This window comes from Brachyistius frenatus, unplaced genomic scaffold, assembly GCF_029030835.1.
Source record: "Brachyistius frenatus isolate BFR_SWC_R1_liver_20210118 unplaced genomic scaffold, ASM2903083v1 Contig_170, whole genome shotgun sequence".
NCBI lineage: Eukaryota > Metazoa > Chordata > Actinopteri > Embiotocidae > Brachyistius > Brachyistius frenatus.
In genome coordinates, this window is record NW_027210769.1 from 723,231 (window position 1) to 749,627 (window position 26,397).

Here is a 26,397-nt window from a genome sequence, read left to right on the forward strand (position 1 = left end):
CTGGATTTTCATTGGTAAATCTTATCTTTGACTTTTTTTTTTCTTTTTAAACCACTTTGGCCACACAAGAATTATGTGCGCTGCATTTAAATCGCTTCTGTGTAATTTTGCTTTAATATTTAATTGTGCCTTGGAAACCTAAAGAAATGCATACAGAAAAAAAACCACTAACAAAAAAAACTAACGGTGTGCTATATTACTACAACTGGTGACTGGAAGAAGTGGAAAGAAGCAATGTTAACGTACGCGCTGCAGTAAGGAAATCTCTTTTCATTTTCCCATTGACAAGTTCGAGCTAATTTCTCATGAATAATTGAAGCATCAGGTCTGAGGTTATTTTGGTGTCTTTGATCAGGAGTACGACACACTGCCAACTACTGTTATGCTCACTTACAAAGCTTAATCAAACCATATTATCTCTTGTGCAGCATGGAGGAGCTGGAAGAACAACAAAATCTTGCAGAATAAACATAATAATCTGTTTATGTTGTCAGAATATGTAAAAAAAAAGTGTTCTTTTTTTTTTTTTACATATTCTGACAACATAAACAGATTATTATGTTTATTTGCAGTTTGTTAAAAAATATATTTAACTCATGTCACTTTTTTTTGTTTCTAGTAGCCTTTTATGTATTTGAGAGTCAACAGTTTTTTATTTTGTATTTTAGTCTCGGCCTGTTTAAAAATGTACCAAATCTCATCTGATACAATGCAGCTTCCAAACTCTTATTTTCTTCTTTGGTCTTTTTGGACTCCCTTGATGTAGATCAGATCCCAAATAATGGGCATAAGATGAAAGCGGAGACATAAATTGATTCACTTGTGTTTAATAAGGCGAGATTCTAACTGATCAAAGAAACAACAGAAGCTGAAAACGGGGATTCTCCCCACTGGTGGTGCAAACACTGCTTTTATCCTCCGGGGATATGGATCCATACAAAACAAAAAATAAACAAAGAACCAAAGTAACGTTGTAAATGGGATGTGGTTGAGCATGTTATCGGTGTCAAGTGCATGATCTGATGCACAGCACAGTGTGGTGACCCAACAAAAACCAAGACTTCATTTTTTTAAATTTTTTTTAAATTTTTAAATTTTTTTATTCACTTTATTAATCCCCGAGGGGAAATTTCTTCACTACAGCAGGGACTTCATGATGGTAAACATTAGAATTAGATATGAAGGCTTGGTGTGATGATCGTGAAAAGTCTCGTTTACATTAAGGTTATGGTTAAAGTAAGGATTGGACAAGAATTGGTTATAGTTAGGTTCAGGGTAAGTCTCAAGGGAATTGATTTGTTGGGTCAAAAAAAAAAAAGACTAAACTGTATCCAGATTCTTCAAATCTTTGGCGTTTTAGTCATTAAATACTTGAATCCTCCTATTTATTGCGTAACTATTTCACATACCGTGTTTGTGGCAGGAGGAGATTTGATGAGAGAAGTTGAATGGGAGTCTATGGAGCCAGATGCTTTTTGGAGCCGACCTCTAGTGGCACTCGGTGGTATTGCAGGTGAAGACACTTCTGCGTCTTACAGACCTGAAGCTACGAACTCTTTTATATACTGTTTATGGAGAACAGATGTAATGCAATAGATGTGAATGCATTTTCAATATTTATTTTTGGCGCTTTAATCTACCAATACTTCTTCCATTATTTTCAGAACTTGGAGACATAACATGAGAATAATCTACCCTTTTTTCTGCAGGACTTGGAAGCTTGAGATGAAAGAATAAGTGGTGTGTGGCCTCATTATGAGTGTATTTAAAACGTTAAAGTTGGATCACACCTTTAAACTGACCCCTGATAGAGGATTATACACTTACATGATGCAAGTCAATGTCACGTCTTCCTCAAGTGATAGAAACACGACTGTGGTGTGTGTGTGTGTGTGTGTGTGTGTGTGTGTGTGTGTGTGTGTGTGTGTGTGTGTGTGTGTGTGTGTGTGTGTGTGTGTGTGTGTGTGTGTGTGTGTGTGTGTGTGTGTGTGTGTGTGTGTGTGTGAGAACTCCCATGTATTTGCAGGGACATTGTGGCTGTTTTGAGGGCGTGAGGTGACTGGCACTAATGCAGCCAGAATGAACTGGTTTCAGAGACAAAAGCATAAAAGGGGGAAGGGGTGGGGGTGGGGAGGATAGGGGAGGTGCATGAATGAGCGACATCAGGAACGAAGAGAGACAAAACCTTTTCCCCCCCTGACTCTACAACTGACTGGTAAAACAAGTAAGTGCTCTCTACATTTCAGCTCATCCTAACATGAATGTTATTTCTCAACTGTCTCAAACTTTATTTAGTAAATTCTACTATTTTAAAGAGTTTCAACTTCAAAAACAACTTTTGAAAAGTTTCCCCCCCTTGCAGCTTCCTTTTTAATTTGTAAAAAAAAATTTACTTTTACTTCTTTCGCTTGTGCAAAGAATATGAATTAAAACACACACACACACACACACACACACACACACACACACACACACACACACACACACACACACACACACACACACACTTTCATCCTTATATTCCTCCATGACTACCTCTCTAATCCTTTTCTTTTGGCGCTTATCATAATAAGCCTGCCGCCTTTTTATTAGTGTGAATGTAATCAACAGACTTATTTGCCGTGCCGTTCCCCCCAAATCTCAACTTTTAAAATACGAGTTAAGCTCTTCTGCGCGCGCGCGCACACACACACACACACACACACACACACACACACACACACACACACACACACACACACACACACACACACGTTGTGGCGTCTTTGCATCAGTGTGTTGTGCTCACGCTGTCAGAGAAGCATTGAAGATGTGTATAAATGTGTGTGTGCAGGCACAGCAGGTCAGCTGTTTTAGCATATTTTGGGGTTTTGATTGAAAATGATAGAAATGCATTTTGTTGTTGTTTCCTGCTGATAGAAGTAGCTTCATGGTGTTGAGCTGTTCGTTTTTTTGCAATGCCTGTGTGTGTGTGTGTGAATATTTCCTGATTACTTACTAATCTTATTGATTAATATCTATGGAGCCCGGAAGTGGCCATAAAGATAATTTTTTTAAATTTTATTTTTTAAATCGTTCGTTTTAAATCGTTAGCATTTCGTTCCCACGTTTTAATTAATTTGTGTACTCGAGTTCAGAATTTGGACGTGAAGAAATTTGATTAATTCTGTATTTGATGAGAGAAGTTGAATGGGAGTCTATGGAGCCGGAGGCTTTTTGGAGCCGACCTCTAGTGGCACTCGCTGGTATTGCAGCTGAAGACACTTCTGGATCGGAACCATTTTACAGACCTGAAGCTACGAACTCTTTTAGAAACAGTCTATTGTTAGATGTCACAATAACTTCAGTCCCAAAACAGAATTCATTGCTACAGCATTGATCAGTGCATTAAATACCCAAAGTTGTATTTGTGACTGCATATTTAATCTGTCATATATTTATTTATTTAATTTATTATTTATTATAATAGCCAAACAGGGAGCAGCCATTTATTTGAGCAAGTCAAATGGAGAATTCCGCTAAAACCACAAAGCATCATCATTATGCTTTACATGATTTTTCAGACCAGGAAGCTACGAATACTTTTATATACAGTTAACGGTGTTGATTTATAGTGTCAGATTTTAATGTGCAGGTATCAAGCAGATTTAATAATAAGCTGTAGTCTGCATAAATGTTATTTTTTGTAATTCCTTCTTACTTCATTTTCAAACATCCAGCAAACAATTTCCATCCCATACCATTTGTTTTTCTTTTTACAAACAACAGTACACAACCCATTTAAATTTGGGCAAACACTTATATTTTGATCTCCTTTTTAGCAGTTTTAAACAATCACTTATCTTGCTTGAGGTAGAAGTGTGAAATAAGACTTAATGATAGATAAAACAAGAACAGAAAATGATTAGTAGAACCTATTAACACCTGTAGCGGTGAACCAAAAGAGTTCTCCAGTTTTCCAACCTCCATCTTTTAAAGTCGGCTCTTGTAGACGACATACATTTAATACATTTTTTCCAAATTCTATTGACTTTGTCCACTTCCAGTTTAGTGGAGGAAGTCAGCTTTTCCATTACATATATGATTTGCATGACATCAATCAAATCCTCCACCTTTGGTGCCTCGGTCTTTTGCCTTTTTCTAGTAATAGCATTTGTACTTACAATGAACATGACCGTAAGCATATGTTTATCTCCGTTTCGGTTTTACTTTACTTACTGGGATAAATGTGCCATATGTATCTTGTTTTACAGTAAATTAAGAAGAATCTACCAACTCGTGTAGATTTTTCCAGTATCAGAAATAATAGAAAAAGGTCTGGGTGCTATCTAGACTATCAACCAATCTACAGAAACGACCCCGGGGCGGGGTTGGTCAACCAACCAACTCTGGTACATCTGAAGCTCAATCTAAAGCTCCAGCCAATTATATGGATTTGTTGTACTGAGTAGTCTCAGCTATGGTAAGCATGGACTTCTATTACTGTCCGTTTGGTTCACTTGGTATATTTGTCTGAATCTGGAAGCGTACTGTTGGTGGTAGTGGCGGCTAATTTTTCCCTCTCATTGGATGCAAATGGGATGAAAGTGTTATGAGGTGGTGTTTACCAGGACCCAAATACAGGCTCACAGACTTGGGTATCGGTTCCAAAATACAGTCTTTATTCCAATAAACAAAAACAAACAAACAAAAACAAAAGGCGGTACCTACAACGTCAATCTGCTTCCCAGTCGGGAGGGCAACTCAACCGACTGATCCGGGGAGACACAGCCGGCAGGACATCGGACAGAACAGCGGACAGGACTGTTGGAAAAACAGAATCTATATCCTCCGAGTCGGGAGGGCAACTCAACCGACTGGTGACTCCGACATGTAGCCCTGCAGGAGGAACAGGAGCAGGAGGAACGGGAACGGGACGGACGGGTGACTGGCGGTCCTTGTGGTGAACAACTCGCACTCGCAGTAACTCGCCATCATCTAGCTGTTGCTAGTAGTAGTAGTAATGCACCGACCACCAGAGGAGTGCAGGGGCAGGGTACATATAGTCCAGGGAGGTGATCAGGGAGATCCAGCACACCTGTAGGTGGTGATCCGGGGTGAGTGACTGCAGCTGCTGGGACTGGTGAGGGGCGTGGCCACGGGAGATGAGGAGAGGAGGACACAGGACAAACAGACAGGGGACACAGGAGGAGAGGTGATCTGGGTAAAACGGAGGAAAGCAGGAATCATGACAGTACCCCCCCGCCCTGCCTCAAAGGGAGCCTCTCGGCGACCAAAACAGGACCGGACCGGGTGGGAGGAGGGGGGACCGGAGGAGGGACGGAGGACCACAACAACACAAGACATGAGAAGGGAAACCTAGGTGGACGGAGGACAGGCATGGGGCAGGACGGACTGAGGTGACCGTTCCAGAGGACGGCCACAGGGCGGGGCGGGACGGGCTTGGGGAACCCCTCCGGGGGATGATGACGAGGCAGGGCTTCGACCCACCTGAAGGCAGCAGGAGCTGGAGGTGGGGCGACAACCACGCCGGAGGACGGAGCCGGAGCCGGAGGCGGGACGTCGACCGCGCCGGAGACCGGAGCTGGAGGTGGGGCGTCGACCGCGCCGGAGGACGGAGCCGGAGGCGGGACGTCGACCGCGCCGGAGACCGGAGCTGGAGGTGGGGCGTCGACCCACCCGGAGGCAGCAGGAGCTGGAGGCGGGGCGTCGGCCACGCCGGAGGATGCAGGAGCTGAAGACAGGGCGTCGACGACCCATTCAGCGACAGGAAACGGAGGAGCAGCGCAAAGTTTAATTCGAGTCAATTTTCAAAATAAAACACCCGTGTGCAAACTTCAGATTGTAAAACATATCACTACATCACGGTCTGACCCCGTGGTCTCTCAATTTGGACAAGAAATACATTTTCCTCCCGCTACAGACACGGTATGGGAAATAGTTATGCAATAAATAGGAGGATTCATGTTTTTATGACTAAAACACAGCAGGTTGCATTAACTTTGTCTACAGGCTGCGGCACAAAGTAGGAAACGACAACAATAACCACAAAACGGAGGGAAAAGAAGCCGTACAACACTGTTTGCTCTCGATAGAAGAACAGAAATCAAGGAAACGTGATCAAAACGCGACGTGACGGACGTCTTCAGTGGCATATGAGGGCTAATGCGAGAGTGTAACTGACTCTTAAATGACAGCGGAAAAGAATATTAAATGCCAACTGGGTATATAATGTAATCTTTGTTTTAGAGGCTGACGAAGAAGAAGGAAAGCATTTATTCCTTCCTTTTCTCTGATGCACTCATTTCACTGGAAGTAACTTTGTATACCGTCATGCCCCAAAGACAATCTTCTCCTCGTCCGCTTTAGTGTTGACAGGGAAGTCAGACTGTGGTTTCGGGACTGATTTTACCATCTTTTTTTTTTTTTTTCTGTTGCGTCGTATGGCAGATGCAGCTCTAGGCACTGACAGAGATAATCAGAGCGGAGAGAAGAAAGTCACTCAAGGGAGTTTGGAGTGCTTGTTGACTGTGGCTTCTTCTTTGTTGCTTTTCTTTTCTTCCCATCCTTAACATGTTGACCAGAAATCTCACATCTTAAAAAAAAAAAATCATCCTGTTTATGTTTCTTTATCCGCAAACACCCCCGAACGATCTGTTTCAAGTACTTTTGCAATATTAAATATTTATTACAAAATGACAACACTCAGAATTGACATTTGTAAAGTTATGTTGAAATATTGTTTGTCAGAGATTACCCACTTAACCCAACATAAGCAAAAAATAATAATCTCAATTTAAGTATAAGCAAATTCAAATGTTATTAAATGATGTACATTATGAACTTTTGCAGTATTTATACCAATATTGGCTTTATTATTATGTATTATGGATACAGTTTTCTACTGTCTGTTGGCCTTTCTCTTTTTTCACGCTCTACTTTTTGTATATGAAGGTACATTCGTATCCATTCATTTGTCCTCACAGTATATACTCGAATTGGATAGTGTTCTTCCAGCTCTGAAAAATTAGGTCAATGCAGAAAGTGCCTTAAGCTGCAATACCACCAGTATTGGTGCCTCCGGCTCCATAGACTCCCATTCAACTTCTCTCATCAAATCCAAAGTGAATAAAATGTGTCCATCAGTTATCTCGGTGTTGTTAGCTAAAGTCACTCCTTCTTCTTAGTTTTCTGGAGGTCCATCTGAAAATAATCCCTCATTCATTAGAAAAGAAGATTCAAGAAGACCTGTTTTTGGGGGCGTGTCTGTTTGATTGACAGGCCTGTGGTGCAGTCAGGTTACAGCTATCGGTGGGCAGGACGTAGTATCGCCAGTCAAGGGATACCTAAGTTATTGCGAGGTAAAGCAAAAAAATAGGCTATTGTGAGGGAAGGTTTTGCTAAATGACGGCTTCAGGTCCAGAGTCTGGCTCCAGATTTTGTCTGTCAACAGCTCACTGCTACCAATAAAAAAAAGGAGCTTAAGTTATTAGAACTATACTGTATTTCAAATTTTCTTCCATACACATGATCGATTTTCACAATGTTTTGATTATCCTGCGGGGGTACACTCTAAAAAAAGATGTATTCCTGTATCTGCTTAAAGAACAGTTTCGATCAGGTGTTAAGAACATGAAGTCAAACAGAAATATTAATTAATGATAAAAAAAAAAGTCATATTGGTGGAACCTTAAAAAATGACAGCAAGACTTTTGATTTGGATGTGGTGTGGTGCGGACAGACATGAATTGAAATAGAAAAGAATAGAATAGAAATGTTTTGGAAAGTGGAGTTGTAAGGTAAGAGAAGTATGAATTGAACTGAGATTTTAGATGTAAACAAACCTCGATTCTAGTGTTTGATTTAGATGAAAGAAGTCAGTGGGTTGCTGCCAAGTAGGACATAAAATTTAGTTTTTAAATCTACAATGAAATTACAGATAAAATGGGTTTAAATTAAACTGTTTCTTAAAAGTCACTATAAGAATTAAAACCAAAGGGCGCCAGAAACATTGTGAAGCTTTGTCAACTTAGCGATCACCGGAATCTGGTTCAAAGAAAAACAGACAAACAGGCACGCCCCCAAAAACAGGTCTTTTTAGGGCCCGAGCACCGAGCATCGGTGCGAAAACCCTATTGTATTTAGTAAAAATGTTCTTCTTCTTACGTAAAGTGATTGACCTTTTTGGAGGCTTTATCATATTCTAAAACTCATGAAAGTGGAAACACATTTGTCTGAAAAATTCGTTTTCTAGTGGAGTTGTGAGTGGGCGTGGCCAAACGGCTCGAGAGCGCCCCCTAAAGAGATGCCCCGGCGCCCACATTTACCTAAATTCATGAAATCCGGTGGACACGTGATACACAAAGACGCACAAAAAAGTTACATTGCACCGTTACGTCCACTCGACAGGAAGTCCACCATTTTGAATTTAGTTGCCATTTTGGGCGATTCTGACACGTTTTACTTTGTCGAACTCCTCCGAGGGATTTTGTCAGACCGACTTGAATTTAGGTTCTAAAGATAGAAAACATGTTTGGGATTAAAAGTTGTATAAATAATTCGTTTTCATCGATGTGTGTGCCTGTGAGAGGCAGCCATTTTGAACGTCTCACCATGAAACTAGGAGTTGCTTTAAATCTTATGTACATGGACCGACCTTCTCCAAACATCACAGGTATGATAACAGCCCCGCCCTGAAGGCCCCTGTGGGGTAATATTCGCTCATAGTCATAGCGCCCCCTGCTGGCCACTGGAAATGACACTTTTCATACTTTCACATTCTACGGCGAGCTGGTTGATCCCATGAACGTAAAGTCGGGTCACAATAACCTCAACATGTAGTCGATGATATATTGAGACATTCGTTCGACTTTGTCAATGGGCGTCGCCGTGACGATGCGGCAAAGTTTGATGTCTCGCCGTGACACAGGAAGTTGATGTTTAAGGTCAAAGGATGCTTGAAACCTCACGAAACGTGTGACATACATCCAGCGTGGTGAAACGATACATGTGATATGTGTTTTGCCAGTGGGCGTGGCCAAACGGCTCGCCAGCGCCCCCTGCTGGAGACAGGACACGAGACAAAAATAGCAACTTCAAGCGGGTATACGCGGTCCCTCGCGCGCTGCACGTCGGGGAGACGGCTTTGGGGAGACGGCTTCGGGGAGGTGGCGCGCCAGAGTGTGAGGGCCCATACATCACTGCTTGCAGTTTTAATTCACTTTGGATTTGATGAGAGAAGTTGAATGGGAGTCTATGGAGCCGGAGGCTTTTTGGAGCTGACCTCTAGTGGTACTTGCTGGTATTGCAGCTGAAGACACTTCTGGATCGGAACCATTTTACAGACCTGAACACGAACACTTTTATATCCAGTCTGTGATTTATATACTTTGGTTAGCCTTGTACTGGGAAATGGTTTGAATTAAAAGACTTGTTTTCTAAATTGTACTGCCAGTCTGCCATGGCTGAAAAACAATTCCTCCACACCCAAGCAAAATATAAATCTAATATAATCAATATTTTACAGTACAAAGGAAGCTACTCATAAAACTAATCAAAGTAAGTCCAACTGAATTCTATTGGAATTAACAAAACTTCTTCTCCTGGTCACCAATGACTTTCCTGCAGTGGCTCCATGACCCCTCCTCTTGGGGTCACTCCCAGTTTGATAGCCCTGAACAAACAGTTATTGACCTCTGACCTGAAATCCAGCCTCTCAACAACAATGTTGACCTTCACACCGATTGGTCTTAATTGTTTCAGGTAGTCAATCAGAAGCCAGCGGTTGGGAAGTAAAGACAATACAGTAAACTGACATTTTTCACTCAGCATACTTATCATATTTTAACGCATCATAATCAGCAATATAAGTTTTTGTATCATCTGGATAAAGAAGACTCTGCATGACCAAGGTCTTGATAGACATTTCAAGTTTATTTTCATCAGTATTTTTTATTCCCCTTCTTGCTACTTGAGTTGATCCTGGAAAAGGCTTTGGAGGATTTCCTCTTGAGAGCCGCTATGGTGCTTCTCAACATTGGTCCCTGGACAGGTTATTAGAGCAGCAGTGCATAATTGCAGCCTAGTTGGTGTGTAAAAGCTCCATTTTACTGTGTATCACTGTCATAAAAAGAGAAAAAAACTTAGACTTTAAGTGTGGCCTTTCCATTAGGACTATGTGGGGTTTTTTTTTGGGGGGGGGATCTATTTGAATTTGGAAAATGTTAAGCAAAGCCAACTAAATTATGTTAAAACAGATTACAGTAACATTCCTGCTTGAACTTTGAAATACTTGTTTGGCAAAATCTAGTTTGTCTGCACCTGCTGTGGCTGAATTAGAATTTTGGAATTTAGTACTTTGTAAAAAAATCATGCATTGGTTTCAGTTTTAGAAAAGCATTTTGAATGTAATTTCTGATGTGCTTTCTGAATGTTTTACTCTGGTTAATTGCAGCAGGGTGAAACAGAAGGACTGGCACACGTTATGTAGAAATTAAAGCTTTATAAATTAAAAAAATTGTTTACAAATTTGCTAAAACATTTTTTTCCTGCGAAATTAATGTTTATTTTCTTCTATCATTTTCTTCTCATGTGGGAATTGTTGAATTATTAGGTTCCTTTCTAAAATGTTGTTAAGGTCTGTAAGGGCTTTATAATGTTAAGGGCCTTGAGATAACCTTTGTTGTGATTTGACGTTACAATGGTGTGAAAAAGTGTTTGCCCACTTCCTGATTTCCAATTTTTTTGCATGTCTGTCACACTTAAATATTTCAGATCATCAAACTAATTTAAATATTAGTCAAAGATAACACAAGTAAACACAAAATGCAGTTTTTAAATGAAGGTTTTTATTATTAAGGGAGAAAACAAATCCAAACCCACATGGCCCTGTGTGAAAAAGTGTTTCCCCCTCCTGTTAAAACACAACTTAACTGTGGTTTATCACACCTGAGTTCAATTTCTCGAGCCACACCCAGGCCTGATTACTGACACACCTGTTCTCAATCAAGAAATCACTTCAATAGGACCTGCCTGACAAAGTGAAGTAGACCAGAAGGTCCTCAAAAGATAGACATCATGCTGAGATCCAAAGACATTCAGGAACAAATGAGAAAGAAAGTAATTGAGATCTATCAGTCTGGAAAAGGTTCTAAAGCCATTTCTAAAGCTTTGGGACTCCAGAGAACCACAGTGAGAACCATTATCCACAAATGGAGAAAACATGGAACAGTGGTGAACCTTCCCAGGAGCGGCCGGCCGACCAAAATTACCCCGAGAGAGCAGCGACGACTCATCCGAGAGGTCACAAAAGACCCCACGACAACATCCAAAGAACTGCAGGCCTCACTTGCCTCAGTTCAGGTAAGTGTTCATGACTCCACCAGAAGAAAGAGACTCGGCAGAAATGGCTGCATGGCAGAGTTCCAAGACCAAAACCACCGCTGAGCAAAAACAACATTAAGGCTCGTCTCATTTTTTCCAGAAAACATCTTGATGATCCCCAAGACTTTTGGGAAAATACTCTGTGGACTGACGAGACCAAAGTTGAACTTTTTGGAAGGTGTGTGTCCCGTTACATCTGGCGTAAAAGTAACACCGCATTTCAGAACAAGAACCTCATACCAACAGTAAAATATGGTGGTGGTAGTGTGATGGTCTGGGGCTGTTTTACTGCTTCAGGACCTGGAAGACTTGCTGTGATAAATGGAACCATGAATTCTACCGTCTACCAAAACATCCTGAAGGAGAACGTCCGGCCGTCTGTTCGTGACCTCAAGCTGAAGCCAACTTGGGTTCTGCAGCAGGACGATGATCCAAAACACACCAGCAAGTCCACCTCTGAATGGATGAAGAAAAACAAAATGAAGACTTTGGAGTGGCCTCGTCAAAGTCCTGACCTGAATCCTCTTGAGATGCTGTGGCATGACCTTAAAAAGGAGGTTGGTGCTGGAAAACCCTCCAATGTGGCTGAATTACAACAACAACTCTGTAAAGCTGAGTCGGCCAACATTCCTCCACAGCTGGAAAAGACTCGTTGCAAGTTATCACAAACGCTTAATTGCAGTTGTTGCTGCTGAGGGTGGTCCAACCAGTTATTAGGTTTAGGGGGAAACACTTTTTCACACAGGGCCATGTGGGTTTGGATTGTTTTTCTCCTTTAATAATAAAAGCCTTCATTTAAAAACTGCATTTTGTGTTTACTTGTGTTGTCTTTGACTAATATTTAAATTTGTTTGATGATCTGAAACATTTAAGTGTGACAAGCATGCAAAAAAATAAGAAATCAGGAAGGAGGCAAACACTTTTTCACACCACTGTACATATAAACAGTAAAGCCCAAAACTATTCATACCCATGTCAAATTTTCATATCTAATGAATTATTATTTAACCTGCAGTTTCCAGCATCTATAAATGACTTCAACAAAACATTGTTAGACATTTTGCCAGAGATCCTAACTATTTCCATGGTTTTTTTTTTTACACACTTTTACTAAAATGTCCAAAATTATTCATACCCATTGAAATTGTTGCAAATTTTGGTGAAAATATGACGTCTATACAAACAGCCCTGGACATTTCTTCCATGTTCTGGAGCGTTCTCATCAACTATGAACTGAGAACAGCTCATGCAGTAGTTTTCTAGTCCATTTGCAAGTCATGCCTAAAACCCCAAAAAGCTGAGTGAGGACCTCACTTTACATTATGGACATAATCTTTTTTTTAAAGAAATGTAAAAGAAAAAAAGAAAACCCAAAACTAGTTCATGTTTTCATTTATATGTCAAGCACAATGTCTTAACAACCTGTTTCACTTGGTTATGACATGTAAACCACTGGTCAAATTCACTGTATATAACTATATAAAACTGAATTGAATGGAAGTCTATAACTCTGTGAGTTACAATTTAAAATTAATTAATTAATTGACTAGAAATACTAGACTCTATAAACCAATATATAAACATCCATGTCTAATAAAAATGGAAAATAAATGATTACTGAAGTATGTCAAATACAACTGCAAGGACAAAAAGATAAAGGTACAAAACAACAGGTCACTTTTTGTCCACTAACTGGCCAAATTTATGATAGTATGTGTACAGTGTGTGATTTCAGCTCTATGATTTCTAAAATTAAGATTTATAAACAATGCTTTCTCGTGTAAAGACAACACGTATTCAGAAGTCCACTGTCGGGTTGTTAGAGTTGTGGTCGTGGCAGCCAGAGAAGCAGTTAATGATTTCACATGAAATAAGCCTTCGCTGTGGGTCAATGGTTCACTAGTTGTGACGTGTGACCCTTTCGAATGCTGTTGTTTTTTTCCCCCACGACTAATCTTTTATTTTTTTTATAGGATGAGGGCTGTGCTGCTGCTGCTGTTATTCACTCTCATCACCACTGAAATGGTGGTTGGAGGGAAAAACAAGAAAGGTTAGATTCTGTCTTTTTTCTCACCCTGTTGTCTTTTTTCCAGTACGTTACCACACATTACAATTTTTTAACACAATTAAATAAAACTGTACAACTATAAATCAGTCTAGGTAAATAAATGCTGACATTATGATAAAAGTGACCCCTGTTTTATGTTCTTCAATAACGAACTTCTCAGTTTTGGCAGCACATCATAACTGTGAACTACATCGCACCATAATTGCCTCATAGTTTTAGCAGATGTTAAAGTTCTTAACATCTGCAACATCTCAACATTCTTAACATCTCAACAACTGGCCCCCAAAGAACTTGTGGTATGCACGACAGAATAATATTAAAACTGCATTCGCCTGAAATAAGCAGTTATATATAAATATATATCTATCTTATTTCTGTCCTCAGAGAAAAAAAAAACCTCGCACTCCGGGTCCGAATGCTCTGACTGGCGCTATGGCAACTGTGTACCTAGCAACGGGGACTGTGGAGCAGGGCTTCGAGAAGGGTCATGTGACCAGCAGACCAAGAAGATGAAATGTAGAGTGCCTTGCAACTGGAAAAAAGACTTTGGAGGTAACACACACACACACACACACACACACACACACACAACACACACACACACACACACACACACACACACACACACAGTCATATGCCCATCTCTTCATAGGATATTACATTGACTTTATCATAACCTTCCAAAGCTTAAACCAAGTCTTTTCCTTAAGATTTTATGATTTACTAAAATGGGACTTCAATTGTATGGAGTCACACAAATGCCATAAAAGATAGTTGAGTCCCCACAATGGGACTGCATAAAAAAAAATTTAAAAATTAAAATAAAAATGGACGTCTCCTCAGTATGAGCATTACATTACAATTTAACAAATGTATGAATGAATCCATAGACTGGATATAAAAGTGTTCATAATTTCCATAACTTCTAAAACTATGAAATGATACCTATTGTGAGTAGTGAAGAAAAAGTGTTTAACAAAGCAGAATATGTTTCATATTTTAGATTCCTCACAGTAGCTACAATTGATGACAGTTCTCCATACATTATCGGCATTAGAATTTTTCAATAAACAAGTGTGCCATATGAAAAGTTAACTGGTGAAATTTCCTGCCTTTATTTATGTGTTTGAGACCAGCAGTTGTGTCGTGACGAGATAAGTGTTGGTATGTGGCATTGAGTTCTATTCAGTTACTGTATTAATCTGTGTCATTGGAAAGAAGCGCTTGACAAAGTAAAGACAAACAACAGACCTTCCAGTCATAAAGGGCAGTTGAAGAACTTTTAAGTGCAGTCTCAAAGAACTTCTTTGGATTTGGCACTTTTTGTGTATTGTAAAACATGACAACCTCCACTGAGAAGGAAGACCAAGAGTCTTCATTGTCAAACTGCTGCAAAGGAACCACTATTCAGGGCGATCAGTAACATCAAGAAATATGAGCAATAAGTACTTTCACCTGATGAGTCAAAATTGTTGGTTCTTCCACCAAGTCCAAGACAAAGTGCATGTATGGTTCCTGATATGAAACATGGAGCAGCGTGTGTGTGTGTGTGTTCCAATTATGGGATTTCTTTTCATTATGATGCAAGTCTATCCTCGCTTTTTAAAGACATACAATTGATTTTTTTATTTTTTTTATTAGTTTCAGCTTAACAAATATTGTGGCAATATTTCAGATTTTTTTTTCAAAACACAGATTTTTTTCGTGACTGTGAATGAATGGCAGTGTCGATGTTTTGTCAAAGACATCTATTGTATTGTGATGTCAAGATATCTACAGAGGTTGGCAAGCTAACTAGCCCGTCCCGTCATGTAGTACCAACTTGGACCACAAGATGGGATAGTGAGTCACTAAAGTGTCCAGTCTGCCAACATAAGAGGAAGAGGAAGTAACGTATTCTAACCTATGATGAAATGCAAACATGGTTGAAAAGTCTTGGCCAAACAGAAGCAGAACAAGAGTTGCCATTTATGTCGCCTTCCGTTCCTGGAGACACCTTTGGTGAGTTAAGGAATGAAGGTTAATGGGAGTTTAACCCTCATGTTGTCCTTGGGTCAAAATGACCCGCAGCTGTGTTCAACCAAGTTCTATTTTATTTCTATATTTTTATATTTTTTGGGGGATTTTTTTTTTTTTTGCTTTAAAGAAACCCTCACAGCATCCTTATCACCAATTAACTGTTGTTAATGATGGTGACTATGTAGGTAAAGGCAGCTGGTAGTAGTATAACATCAGGAATTTTGGGACAAATCCTGGTGGGATGCTAAAAAAAACCCGAAAACTGGGTGCCTCTTATTCAGGGTGCATCCGGTCTGGTGCCACCAAATGAGTTCAGGGCAGAATTTCTTTACACAGTCCACCTCTGAGTAACTTTACTGAGTGGTTTTTGTTGTTTACTGATATACAGTTGGAACAGTTGTACTTTGTCATCTAGCTATCTACCAAACCCAAGCAATTTTTTTGCAGCTCACTAATCAGGCATTCTGAACTTGTTTGACTAATTCAACTGTTTTCTTGCTAAGGTGGTGTTGCTAAAAATGGATAAAGCAATCATATCCTCAATGCAAATGATTGCATTGCAAACAAATTTGCTTTTTGTTTTGTTACTTTTGGTCATAGAATTAAGAATTTTGCTTATGAAACTAGACTTTTTGGCTGCAAATTGAAAACCTTTGCTCCAATCCACCAATAAAAACTCCCGTCTCCAGCGTGTGTCCCGCCCATTACATCCAACTCAACTTTGACTTGAAAGCAAAGATTTTCAATTTGCAGCCCAAAAGTCTAATTTCATAAGCAAAATTCTTAATTCTGTGACCAAAGCTAACAAAACTGTAAAGACCAAATCTGTTTGCAACACAATTAATTTAATTCTCAGTTTATATATTTTTGCTTACGAACATAATTTTTAATTGCATTGTGAGAAATTTGCTTTCAAAGCTTTTTTTTTGGTGTTTTGCTTGCATTATAAAGACACAGAAATATCTTCATAGATTCTGAACAGACAGCATATCCACCATAACGGTACTAAATGCAACATAAAAGGAGCATTTTTGCTGCAGTTACCGTGAAGTTTACAGTTGAGAGAATCCAATTGCACGGCACAGAGGAGACACAGTGGGTGGAGATAGAAGCAAAAAGGGAAACTTTACTCATGTGCTCTGCAGGTTACAGGCAAACAAACAAACAAACACACAGGGGGCAGTCAAACAGTCCAGCATGAAGTCATGTACGAGGAAACTGGAAAGTGATGTACTCGTGAGGGAAAAAAAAAGAACAAATACGATCTGGCAGCTGAAGAGGAGAAAAGGCCAAAGATGAGGATATGTACAAGATGGACTGACTGGCAAACAAGGCACAGGTGAGAACAGGAAAGGCAGGAAGTAAAGGAGACAAAGATGTCAGTAGATGAGTTACTATAAAATAAAACAGGAAGTAAAACGTACATAAACACAAAGATATGTGATGAAGAGCTACAAAATAAATGATTATGCAGATTATTAAGTTATCATTTCCATTTATCACAAACAATTACGAAACCAGCAGATTTTTACTTTGTTAATGTGGAATCTGGTTTGTCAAAAAATTTTTTAACCAAAATCTTTTATGGTTCAGATTTTTTTCCCATCACCATCTTTGCTAGTTCGGAGTGGTGTGGAACAGTAAGTGACCATATTTGGACGAGCTGGGGGAGGAGCCTTCTGTCCTGCTTCTGTTTGGCCAAGACTTTTCAGCCATGTTTGCATTTACTGGTCTGTTCATCACAAGTTAGAATATGCTACCTCCTCTTCCTCTTATGTTGGCAGACTGGACACTTTAGTGACTCACTATCCCATCTTGTGGTCCAAGTTGGTACTACATGACGGGACGGGCTAGTTAGCGTGCCAACCTCTGTAGATATCTTGACATCACAATACAATAGATGTCTTTGACAAAACATCAACACTGCCATTCATTCACAGTAAAAATTTTTTTTTTAAAAAAATCAGTGTTTTGAAAAAAATATCTGAAATATTGCCACAATATTTGTTAAGCTGAAACTAACAAAAATAAAAAATAAAAAAAAATAAAAAAAAATCAATTGTATGTCTTTAAAAAGCGAGGATAGACTTGCATCATAATTAAAAGAAATCCCATAATTGGAACACACACACACACGCTGCTCCATGTTTCATATCAGGAACCATACATGCACTTTGTCTTGCACTTGGTGGAAGAACCAACAATTTTGACTCATCCGGTGAAAGTACTTATTGCTCATATTTCTTGATGTTACTGATCGCCCTGAATAGTGGTTCCTTTGCAGCAGTTTGACAATGAAGACTCTTGGTCTTCCTTCTCAGTGGAGGTTGTCATGTTTTACAATACACAAAAAGTGCCAAATCCAAAGAAGTTCTTTGAGACTGCACTTAAAAGTTCTTCAACTGCCCTTTATGACTGGAAGGTCTGTTGTTTGTCTTTACTTTGTCAAGCGCTTCTTTCCAATGACACAGATTAATACAGTAACTGAATAGAACTCAATGCCACATACCAACACTTATCTGGTCACGACACAACTGCTGGTCTCAAACACATAAATAAAGGCAGGAAATTCCACCGGTTAACTTTTCATATGGCACACTTGTTTATTGAAAAATTCTAATGCCGATAATGTATGGAGAGCTGTCATCAATTGTAGCTACTGTGAGGAATCTAAAATATGGAACATATTCTGCTTTGTTAAACACTTTTTCCTCACTACTTAATTCAATATGTATTGTTTTATAGTTTTGCCATTTTCAAATTTGTTTCACATTGTGGAAAATAGCAAAAGTTTGAACACACCCAGTCTTTCAAGGGTTCATTATTTTTGCCTCATACTGTATATCTGAGAGAAGAGGACCTTTTAACATTGATGGAACAGAAACAGTCAGACAGTTTATTTTCATAAACTGCATAATACGTTGTGTTTGACAAATAAGAGTGAAGCTGTGCTGACACTAAACCTTGGATGCATATTTGAAACTTGTGATGTCTGCTTTCACTGCCTCAAGTATTCAGGTACTTGGCAGTCAATTACCAGTTTCCATACAGCAAAGTTTAAATAATTGTTGTGTTAAATGTGTCTCTTTTCTTCTCTCTTCTAGCTGACTGTAAGTATCGGTTTGGTAGCTGGGGAGAGTGTGATCCAAGCGCTGGCTCTCGGACCAGAACAGGGACACTGAAGAAGGCTCTGTATAACGCGGAATGCCAACAAACTATTTCTGTCTCCAAACCATGTCCTGGAAAAACCAAGACAAAAACCAAAGGTTAGACTGAAGTCCACTGTTTTATACCATTTGATTATATATGCATGTGCTGGACAAATTAAAACGTTATGCCATTATAAGTCAAAGATCACCTAGATCAATACAATTTATCCTGAATGGTCATGAATGTATGTACGAAATGTCATGGTAATCTGTCCAATGGATGTTGAGACATTTCTCTAAAAAACACAGACACAACTGTGGATGAATTTGTTGGAAACCTTCAGTGAAAAAAGGAAAACACCATTTTCTCTGAAATAATTTGCAATTGACAAAAACAATTGATTGATTTAGATTTTTGAGTGAACAGAATATTTGAGATAATAAAACAAATGAAAATGGCAAAATGACAAAATTGATATTTTGTTGTACAACAATCACTGCAAATAAATGACTTCTGTAGCTCTCAGTGAGACTTTTGTGCCCGTCAGTAGGTAGTTTGGTCGAGTCTTCAAGATCAAACTGCTCCAGCTGCCTCGGGTTTGAAAGGCGCCTTCTCCAGACTCTATGTTTCATCTCTTTCCCGTACATCTTCAAAAAGGGTTCAGATTAGGGCTTCTAGAAAAATTTTCTTTTTGCAACCGTCGTCACAGGAACATCAAGTTGCTTGGACATGGTCTGATTGCCTTCAACTTTAACATGCTTGTGTATAATTTTCTGTCTGATCTTCTCAGACAATTCTCTGCTTTGCTTTCTCTGGTCCATGTCCACTGTGGTGCACACAATGATACCAAACAACAGAATGACCACTTTTTTCCATTTACACGGGCTGAACAACTGATTTTAAGATTGAAGACGTGCGAGACACCATCCATCCATCCATTATCTATACCCGCTTTATCCTGAACAGGGTCACGGGGGGGTGGAGCCTATCCCAGTTGACAGATCGCCAGTCCATCACAGGGCCACATAGAGACAGACGGAAACAAAGACCATTCACGCACTCATTCACACCTCAGGGACATTTGTAGAACCACCAATTAACCCGAGGTGCATGTCCTTGGATGGTGGGAGGAAGCTGGAGTACCTGGAGAGAACCCACACAGGCACAGGGAGAACATGCAAACTCCGCACAGGAAGGCCCGGATTCGAACCCGGAACCTTTTTACTGTGAGATGACAATGCAGCGAGACACCAATTAAAGAAAAAAAACAAAACCAGTTGGTTTTGAATATGGGCGGCACAGTGGTGTGGTGGTCAGCATTGTCGCCTCACAGCGAAAAGGTTCCAGGTTCGAATCCAGGCCTGGGCCTTTCTTTGTGGAGTTTGCATGTTGCATGTGCATGGATGTTGCATGGCTTTGTGGGTTCTCTCCAGGTACTGCAGCTTCCTCCCACCATCCAAAAACATGCACCTCAGGTTAATTGGTGGTTCTACAAATGTCCCTGAGGTGTGAATGAGAGCGTGAATGGTCTTTGTTTCCGTCTGTCTATAAGTGTTGGCCCTGTGATAGACTGGCGACCTGTCCAGGGTGTTACCCCTCTTTTGCCCAAAGTGAGCTGAGGTAGGCTCCACCCCCCCTGTGACCCTTTTCATTATAAAGCAGGTATAGATAATGGATGGGTTTTAAATATCACTATAGACCAATTTTATCTGTTTTTCCTCTGGTGGTCCCAACAAATGAGTAAAGGCCATTTTGGATTACAATTTGTAGAAGAAGCAATAATTTTCTTTACTCTGACATATTAAAAGGATACAGGTATACATGAGAGAATTGCTTTTAATTTGATCACTTTTCAGGGGAAATTAAGCATTTTTTCAGTTGGTGTTTAAGTGTTTCAACAAATTCATCCACAAGGTTGAATCATCAAGGTTTTCCAAGCGGAGAAGTCAGTAGGATACATCATCTTCACTATATCCGTCCATACCAAACTTCAGCTCATATAATAGTTATTGATCTATTTAACAGGACAATTGCAGTTTCTATGGAAACTATGAATGAAAATACAAAATATCTTAGCAAGCCAATGAATTTGTGGAGGGATATTCCACACAAAATCACAGAAATCAACCTCATGGAAGTGCTATATAAATTGTCAGGAGAATACCATCGTTTTTAGGATTCATCATCTAGGGACCATGAATCCAATTACCAAATTTCATCGCAATCCACTGTAGTTGTTGAGATATTTTAGTCTGGACTAAATAAGTGGACGAGCCTAGAATGCCAACCCCAAAGCCCGACCACTAGTGTGACTAAAAACATGTCACTGGCAATGTTGGTTAAAGAGAGCAAAATAACTTAAAAAAATAAAATACTGCCCAGGTTGATCAGAAATTTGACACACACGATGATTTCTAATACTTTTGATGAAACCTTGATCTCACATTTACACAAGAAATATTTTAATCTCATAATGAACAGCTAAATTAATTCACTGGGGTCAATAAAGTTAGAACTTTACTCTAGCATCAACCTGAGGAAAAAAAAATGTATCACCACTTTTATGTTGAGTTGTAATACACAGTTCTACCTAATGAGCAGCCAGTCAGTTAGAATTTGTTATCCTATTGGTTCAGAGTGTCTATAGTGCTGTTTAAACTTCCATTTATTATTATTCAACTGTCCCCATCTCATTTACATAGAATATATTGCTCCTGTATTTTGTGAATTAATGGTGTACTATTTGTCTTTTTCAGGAAAGAAGACAAAAGCAAAGAGGAACTAGTAACAGGTTGTAAAGAAGAGTCTCCAGGGACAGACAAGACAAGACAACAAGAAAAACAACAATGATCTGAACCAGCTGGACAGCAACTCCAACATTAAGGGCTATATAGCCTAATTCTATACACACATCCTTGAGTGTTCTTCAGGCTTCCAAAACCACATCACCATTTTTTTTTTTTAAAGAAAAAAAGAAGTGTGTACATCTAGAATTTCCATTAAATGTGTGAATATACACTAAATCTCTAGATTAGGAATGTTAAGGTGGATCGGCCTTACTATGTTATAAATGAGGACAATTGTAAAATATAAGACCTCCAAACTTTTCATAGAATGAACATTATGGCTCTAAATACTTTTTGTTCATTTTGGATGTATCAGCAAATTCTGGGTTAATAAAGACAAATGCATTTATTAAAATGATTATAACCACTATTGTTACTTGTGGATGAAATGCATTTTAAATTTAAGCTTTTTAATTTTGCCTTAGGACAACACAAAACCTATCATACAGTGCATTTCTTTCACTCTGAATATTTTCTGCCTTCTTCCTTCCTTTAAAAAAACAACTTTATTCTATAAAATAATTGATGCGACTTTATTATTTGTAATTTTTTGTTTATCAAAATCTAAGGACAAAGATTTACATTGTGTCTGTTTTGTACTATTTCAGACTTTAAAATGGATTCTCGACATTTTAAAGGGATTAAAGGAACTGCACTAGGTTGACTCAAATTATTTTTAACAGATAGATTTCAATTTGTTAATGTTAACAGTGTTTCTTCCATGCACACGGAAATTAGTTGTATAGTGTCACAAGGTTCAATAATATTTATAAGGATTAATAATTATAGGGCACCACCCAGGTATCAGTCTAAAAGAAGTTATGAATAATAGCAACACTAATTAAAAGTCAACATTATTCTGAATCAATACATTTATGAAAAGCTGTCACATACATCAAAAATAATTATAAAAGATAAAGCCAAGAAATCAGGACAACAATGGCCACCCCAAAGTCACAAACACAATGGTGCCTGTAATTTCATGCAGACTGTGGAGTGCAGGAGCGGGGGTTGATATACTGCCAGGCGGTTTTTAACGGGATTGGACGCAGCTGTGCCAGCTGATCAGAGCAGTGGTAGTGGGAGGAGTCTGAAGGCGGCACATGACAGACCAAAACAAAGACGAGGAATGACAGAAAACACGAGGAAAAGCGATTGGGGGGGAAAACATAGGGACCGGCAGGGATACTGAATTTGGCACTATTGTTGACACTGTAAGTATTTGTTACAGTTAGGCCTGTAGGTATAAAGAATTTGCTTACATTTTGTTGTGGTGGCGGGGTGTGGTTAGCTCAGCTGCAGGGCGTAGAGAGTGGGAGGAGTGGTTCAGCGAACAGTGCCGGGAAGGTGTAATGAGCACAGCTGAGCCGAATATGAACTGATGAGCTCTCCCCTGTAAAGGGGAGCAGGAGAAAGCGTTTGCACAAAGACATTGTTGTGTGGGCCGGGCAAATAAAAGCATTTTACACCCGAACGTCTGACTGAGTGTGTCATCTGTCTCCAAGGAACCTCCACAGTAGCTCAGACGTGCTACATTTGTCTTATCTATATGGAGGATCTCTTAGTAATTATTAAACCTACTAATCATTTTTTAATCTATATATGGCATGTGAGTATTGCATTAAATTCAATATAGCAACATTTACATTGCTTCTTGTCAATATTAAAACAATTATTGTTTTTGGAAAATCAAAGTTTTCTGAGTTCTATGAAACGGACGTCTTTTAAGGGAGAGAGGTCTGTGTTTAAAGTTCTACTGATTGTGATTTTGAGAATATAGTGTCAAGTTGTTTTAAGTTAAAAAACTAACAGGCAAGAAAAAAAAAAACAAAAGGAGCCAACAGGCTGAATCCAAAAAGTCCAAAAACAAACAGGCTGGCATGGTAATGAAAAGTAAGAAACTTTAGATGGATGTAGAACAGCACGTGGGCAGAAACAGTGAACTGATAGACATTAAAGGATAGTTTAAAAATGAATCAGGAAACACAAAACAAGCTGAGAGAAAGACTAGAAGAGGGACAGAAAACCAAACCACGACAGAAGTCACTTTGATGACACCTGATTCTGCTGTCACTGTAAAACACATCATACGCACATTCGATCCTTCGAGTTCTCGCGCTTTCATATACACACCGAAAGTGTCAACCTGCCTTTGATGTTAGAGAAAAAAAATCCTTCATCAATAAATAAACAGCTCCCCCTAGCAATTATTTATTTCTGCGCTCTTCATTTGAAGTTTGACGCGTAGTTTGTACGAATGTTCATGAGGTCTACCGAACTTTGTTTTGTTGTTTTTTGAAGTATTTAATTTTGTTCTGTTTAGTGTGATGAGGTGTCAACCAACTCCCTGACAAAAGATATTCTAATGAACCTCTTTTCTGCAGCAATTGTTTTTATATATTTTATTCCGTCCTCATCTAGCATTCCATCTTTACTGGATTCCTTTTGGTCTATTGAACAAATTTCAAAACGTACAATACAACGTAACAAATTCTGCAGAAGTATGCACATGCACACTTTTTTAACAAACTATAAACCAAAGCAAAATATATAATGGAATAATATATTGTAAAATATTGTCACTGACTAAAGAAGGTGGTCAACTTGGTATCCTGCTATAGGTCCTAATTTACTTAAATTCTTAATTCAAAAATTCATAATTTTTGGAAATTTTCACGTAAAAAAAAATTACATCTGCAAACTTGGGGACAGATTATAAACTTTTCAGGTAAAATGAACAACCTTAGGCCCTATGGATAATAGACACTTGGAAGAATTTTGAAATGCATTAACTCCCCCTATCTTTACCACAAAGCCAGTGAGATTTTCTCACTTTGAATAAAAATTTAAAAAAAAAAAGTATTTCCTTCTTACTTGCCTATTTAAATGTTGGTTAAAAAAAAAAAATTGGTGACAAACTCATAGATTTCTGCCACAAAGGAACAAAATGCTAATGAAGCCAAAATGAATAAAAACAGGAGATCACTCAGTCCAGCCCACATAGGGGCCGTAGGAAAGGGAACCACAAACCTAAACCTAAAACAAAGTAGCCGGCGTGAAAGGTGCTTCAGACAATAGTCCGGACCAAAGGACCAAAAATTTTAAACTGAACCACGGTTCGGTTTGTTTGCAATGCTAATCGTCACCTATTAAACAGCTGATGAATATAGGCTACACACATTGGTATATAGTTGTTTTTTTTAGTCGAGGGTCAGGCAGAGTCACTTCAGTCTTCTCGTTGGGTTACTTCAGTGTGGAAAAGCGTAATAGAGCAACCTTTGTCGTTGATAATTCTTCTTCGATGCACACAAAACGTATTCATGGAGTTCCACAGGGCTCTGGGCAAGGAACGATACTTTTTTGACATTATAAATATTTCCTGATGTGTATAAAAATGAGGGCAAAATAATGTCGCCAGCATCGATTTTAAGCCATCAGAATTCACTGGATACATTAAATTGAGAGGAGTGGATTATTGAGAGGAATTCGATTTGGTTACATCATTTACAATTGAAATGCCATTTTAATTGTAAATGTGAGTGTCCCTAAAAGCTTATAAAAGCCTGGAGAGTTACAAATGGACAAAATCTAGATTCATAAATAATATTCAGCTTTGGAGTTTACTGGCTAAAACTTGCTTTCTCATCTCTAAAAGGGTAGGTGTCACTTCATTGGCGTTTGCATAAGCAATGGGCGGATCAGGAGGACGATCACACTTCAAACTCTCTCATATATCTCACATATCTTTATGTTGGTGTACAATGTCATTTTCGTTAACTGTGTTGTGCATATTTCACATTCCTGGTGATCATTCAATGTTCTAATGAAGCGCAGTTGTTCGCAGCTGACTGTGATGTTGATAATGATGATGATTATAATGATGATCACACACCTCCATGGCAACCCACTGCCTCTCCACTTTTCTCCATAGATGCATAGGTTTGGTTTTTACATGATCTTGCAATCTTTTTTCAGTCATGTCATAGAAAGAATAACATGGCATACCAGCTGCCATAAATATAGCAACAAAACAAGTTAGTCTGCGCAATTTAAATGAATTATTAAAATAGTATTTGATAAAATATGTTACTGAATGATATAATACAACTAATAACTAATAATTAATTCTTTTTTTGTCCATTCAGTTAATTTTTCCGAGTCTGACTCTTAACAACCTGCACCTCCCAATCTAGGTCAGCTCTCCTGTTCTGATCTCTGTGCTGCATTTCATTGGAATCTGCACTGGAATAAATGATGTGTGTAGTTCTGTGTGTGTTGCCATGGTTACAGTGTGACGTTGGCATTTAAGTGCTAGAGGGAGGGGCCATCCCTGGTTTCCAGCACTGGTGCTTAAACTTAAATAGATGAAAGGCAAACATTTTTTTTTTTAAATCCATTAAAATATGCTAACATCAATACACAAATTGTATAAAACACCAATCTCTGACCTTAATTAATTGATTAAATTGTGGTTTTGATCTTCTGTTTTTGTTTCCTCACCAGTGTTTGAATTACCCCTTAATTCATAAATGAATTCCCCTTCTTGTTTGTTGTCCTACAAGTTTTTGTGCCAACACATGTAGTTTGCAGTCACTCCAGTAGAAACTTGTGACATCGTTGTGTATAAAACAGAAGCTTGCAAATTCCCATGCTAATAACACACTTTTCAATAAAGTAAGCTTTATTGAATTAATTAAGATGTATTAAACAAGATAACAAACTTTTTGTAGAAAAAAAAAACTGTTGTCACATCTACCCATTGTCCACAGTTTGTATGTCTGTGTTGGGAATCTTTAATGCTTGAAATTTTCCCTAAGTAATAGTATTTATTTTAAAGTATAGTGCAGGCTGTGCCATTTAAAACCTATAGAGTTAATTCAAGAAAACACACATTTTACAATATTTGAACACCAAGTGTTTATTTGCACTACA

At 38.8% G+C, this 26,397-nt stretch overlaps 1 protein-coding gene across 1 annotated transcript; it reads left to right on the plus strand.

Moving 5' to 3' along the window:
• The first annotated feature begins 2,134 nt into the window (after window positions 1–2,134).
• Window positions 2,135–22,939, plus strand: mdka (midkine a). The gene is made up of 5 exons (XM_069717203.1): window positions 2,135–2,224; window positions 13,356–13,432; window positions 13,835–14,002; window positions 18,574–18,735; window positions 21,376–22,939. Exons 2-5 carry the CDS (start codon window positions 13,357–13,359, stop codon window positions 21,402–21,404), a joined length of 435 nt encoding a protein of 144 aa, XP_069573304.1. The 5' UTR covers window positions 2,135–2,224; window position 13,356; the 3' UTR covers window positions 21,405–22,939.
• Window positions 22,940–26,397: the final 3,458 nt, after the last annotated feature.

Bases quoted from the DNA above. Each gene is read 5' to 3' on its own strand.
- mdka (XM_069717203.1), top strand. From the start codon at position 13,357: ATGAGGGCTGTGCTGCTGCTGCTGTTATTCACTCTCATCACCACTGAA. The intron at 13,433-13,834 runs GTTAGATTCTGT...TTCTGTCCTCAG, and splicing joins TGGAGGGAAAAACAAGAAAG to AGAAAAAAAAAACCTCGCAC. The intron at 18,736-21,375 runs GTTAGACTGAAG...TGTCTTTTTCAG, and splicing joins AACCAAGACAAAAACCAAAG to GAAAGAAGACAAAAGCAAAG.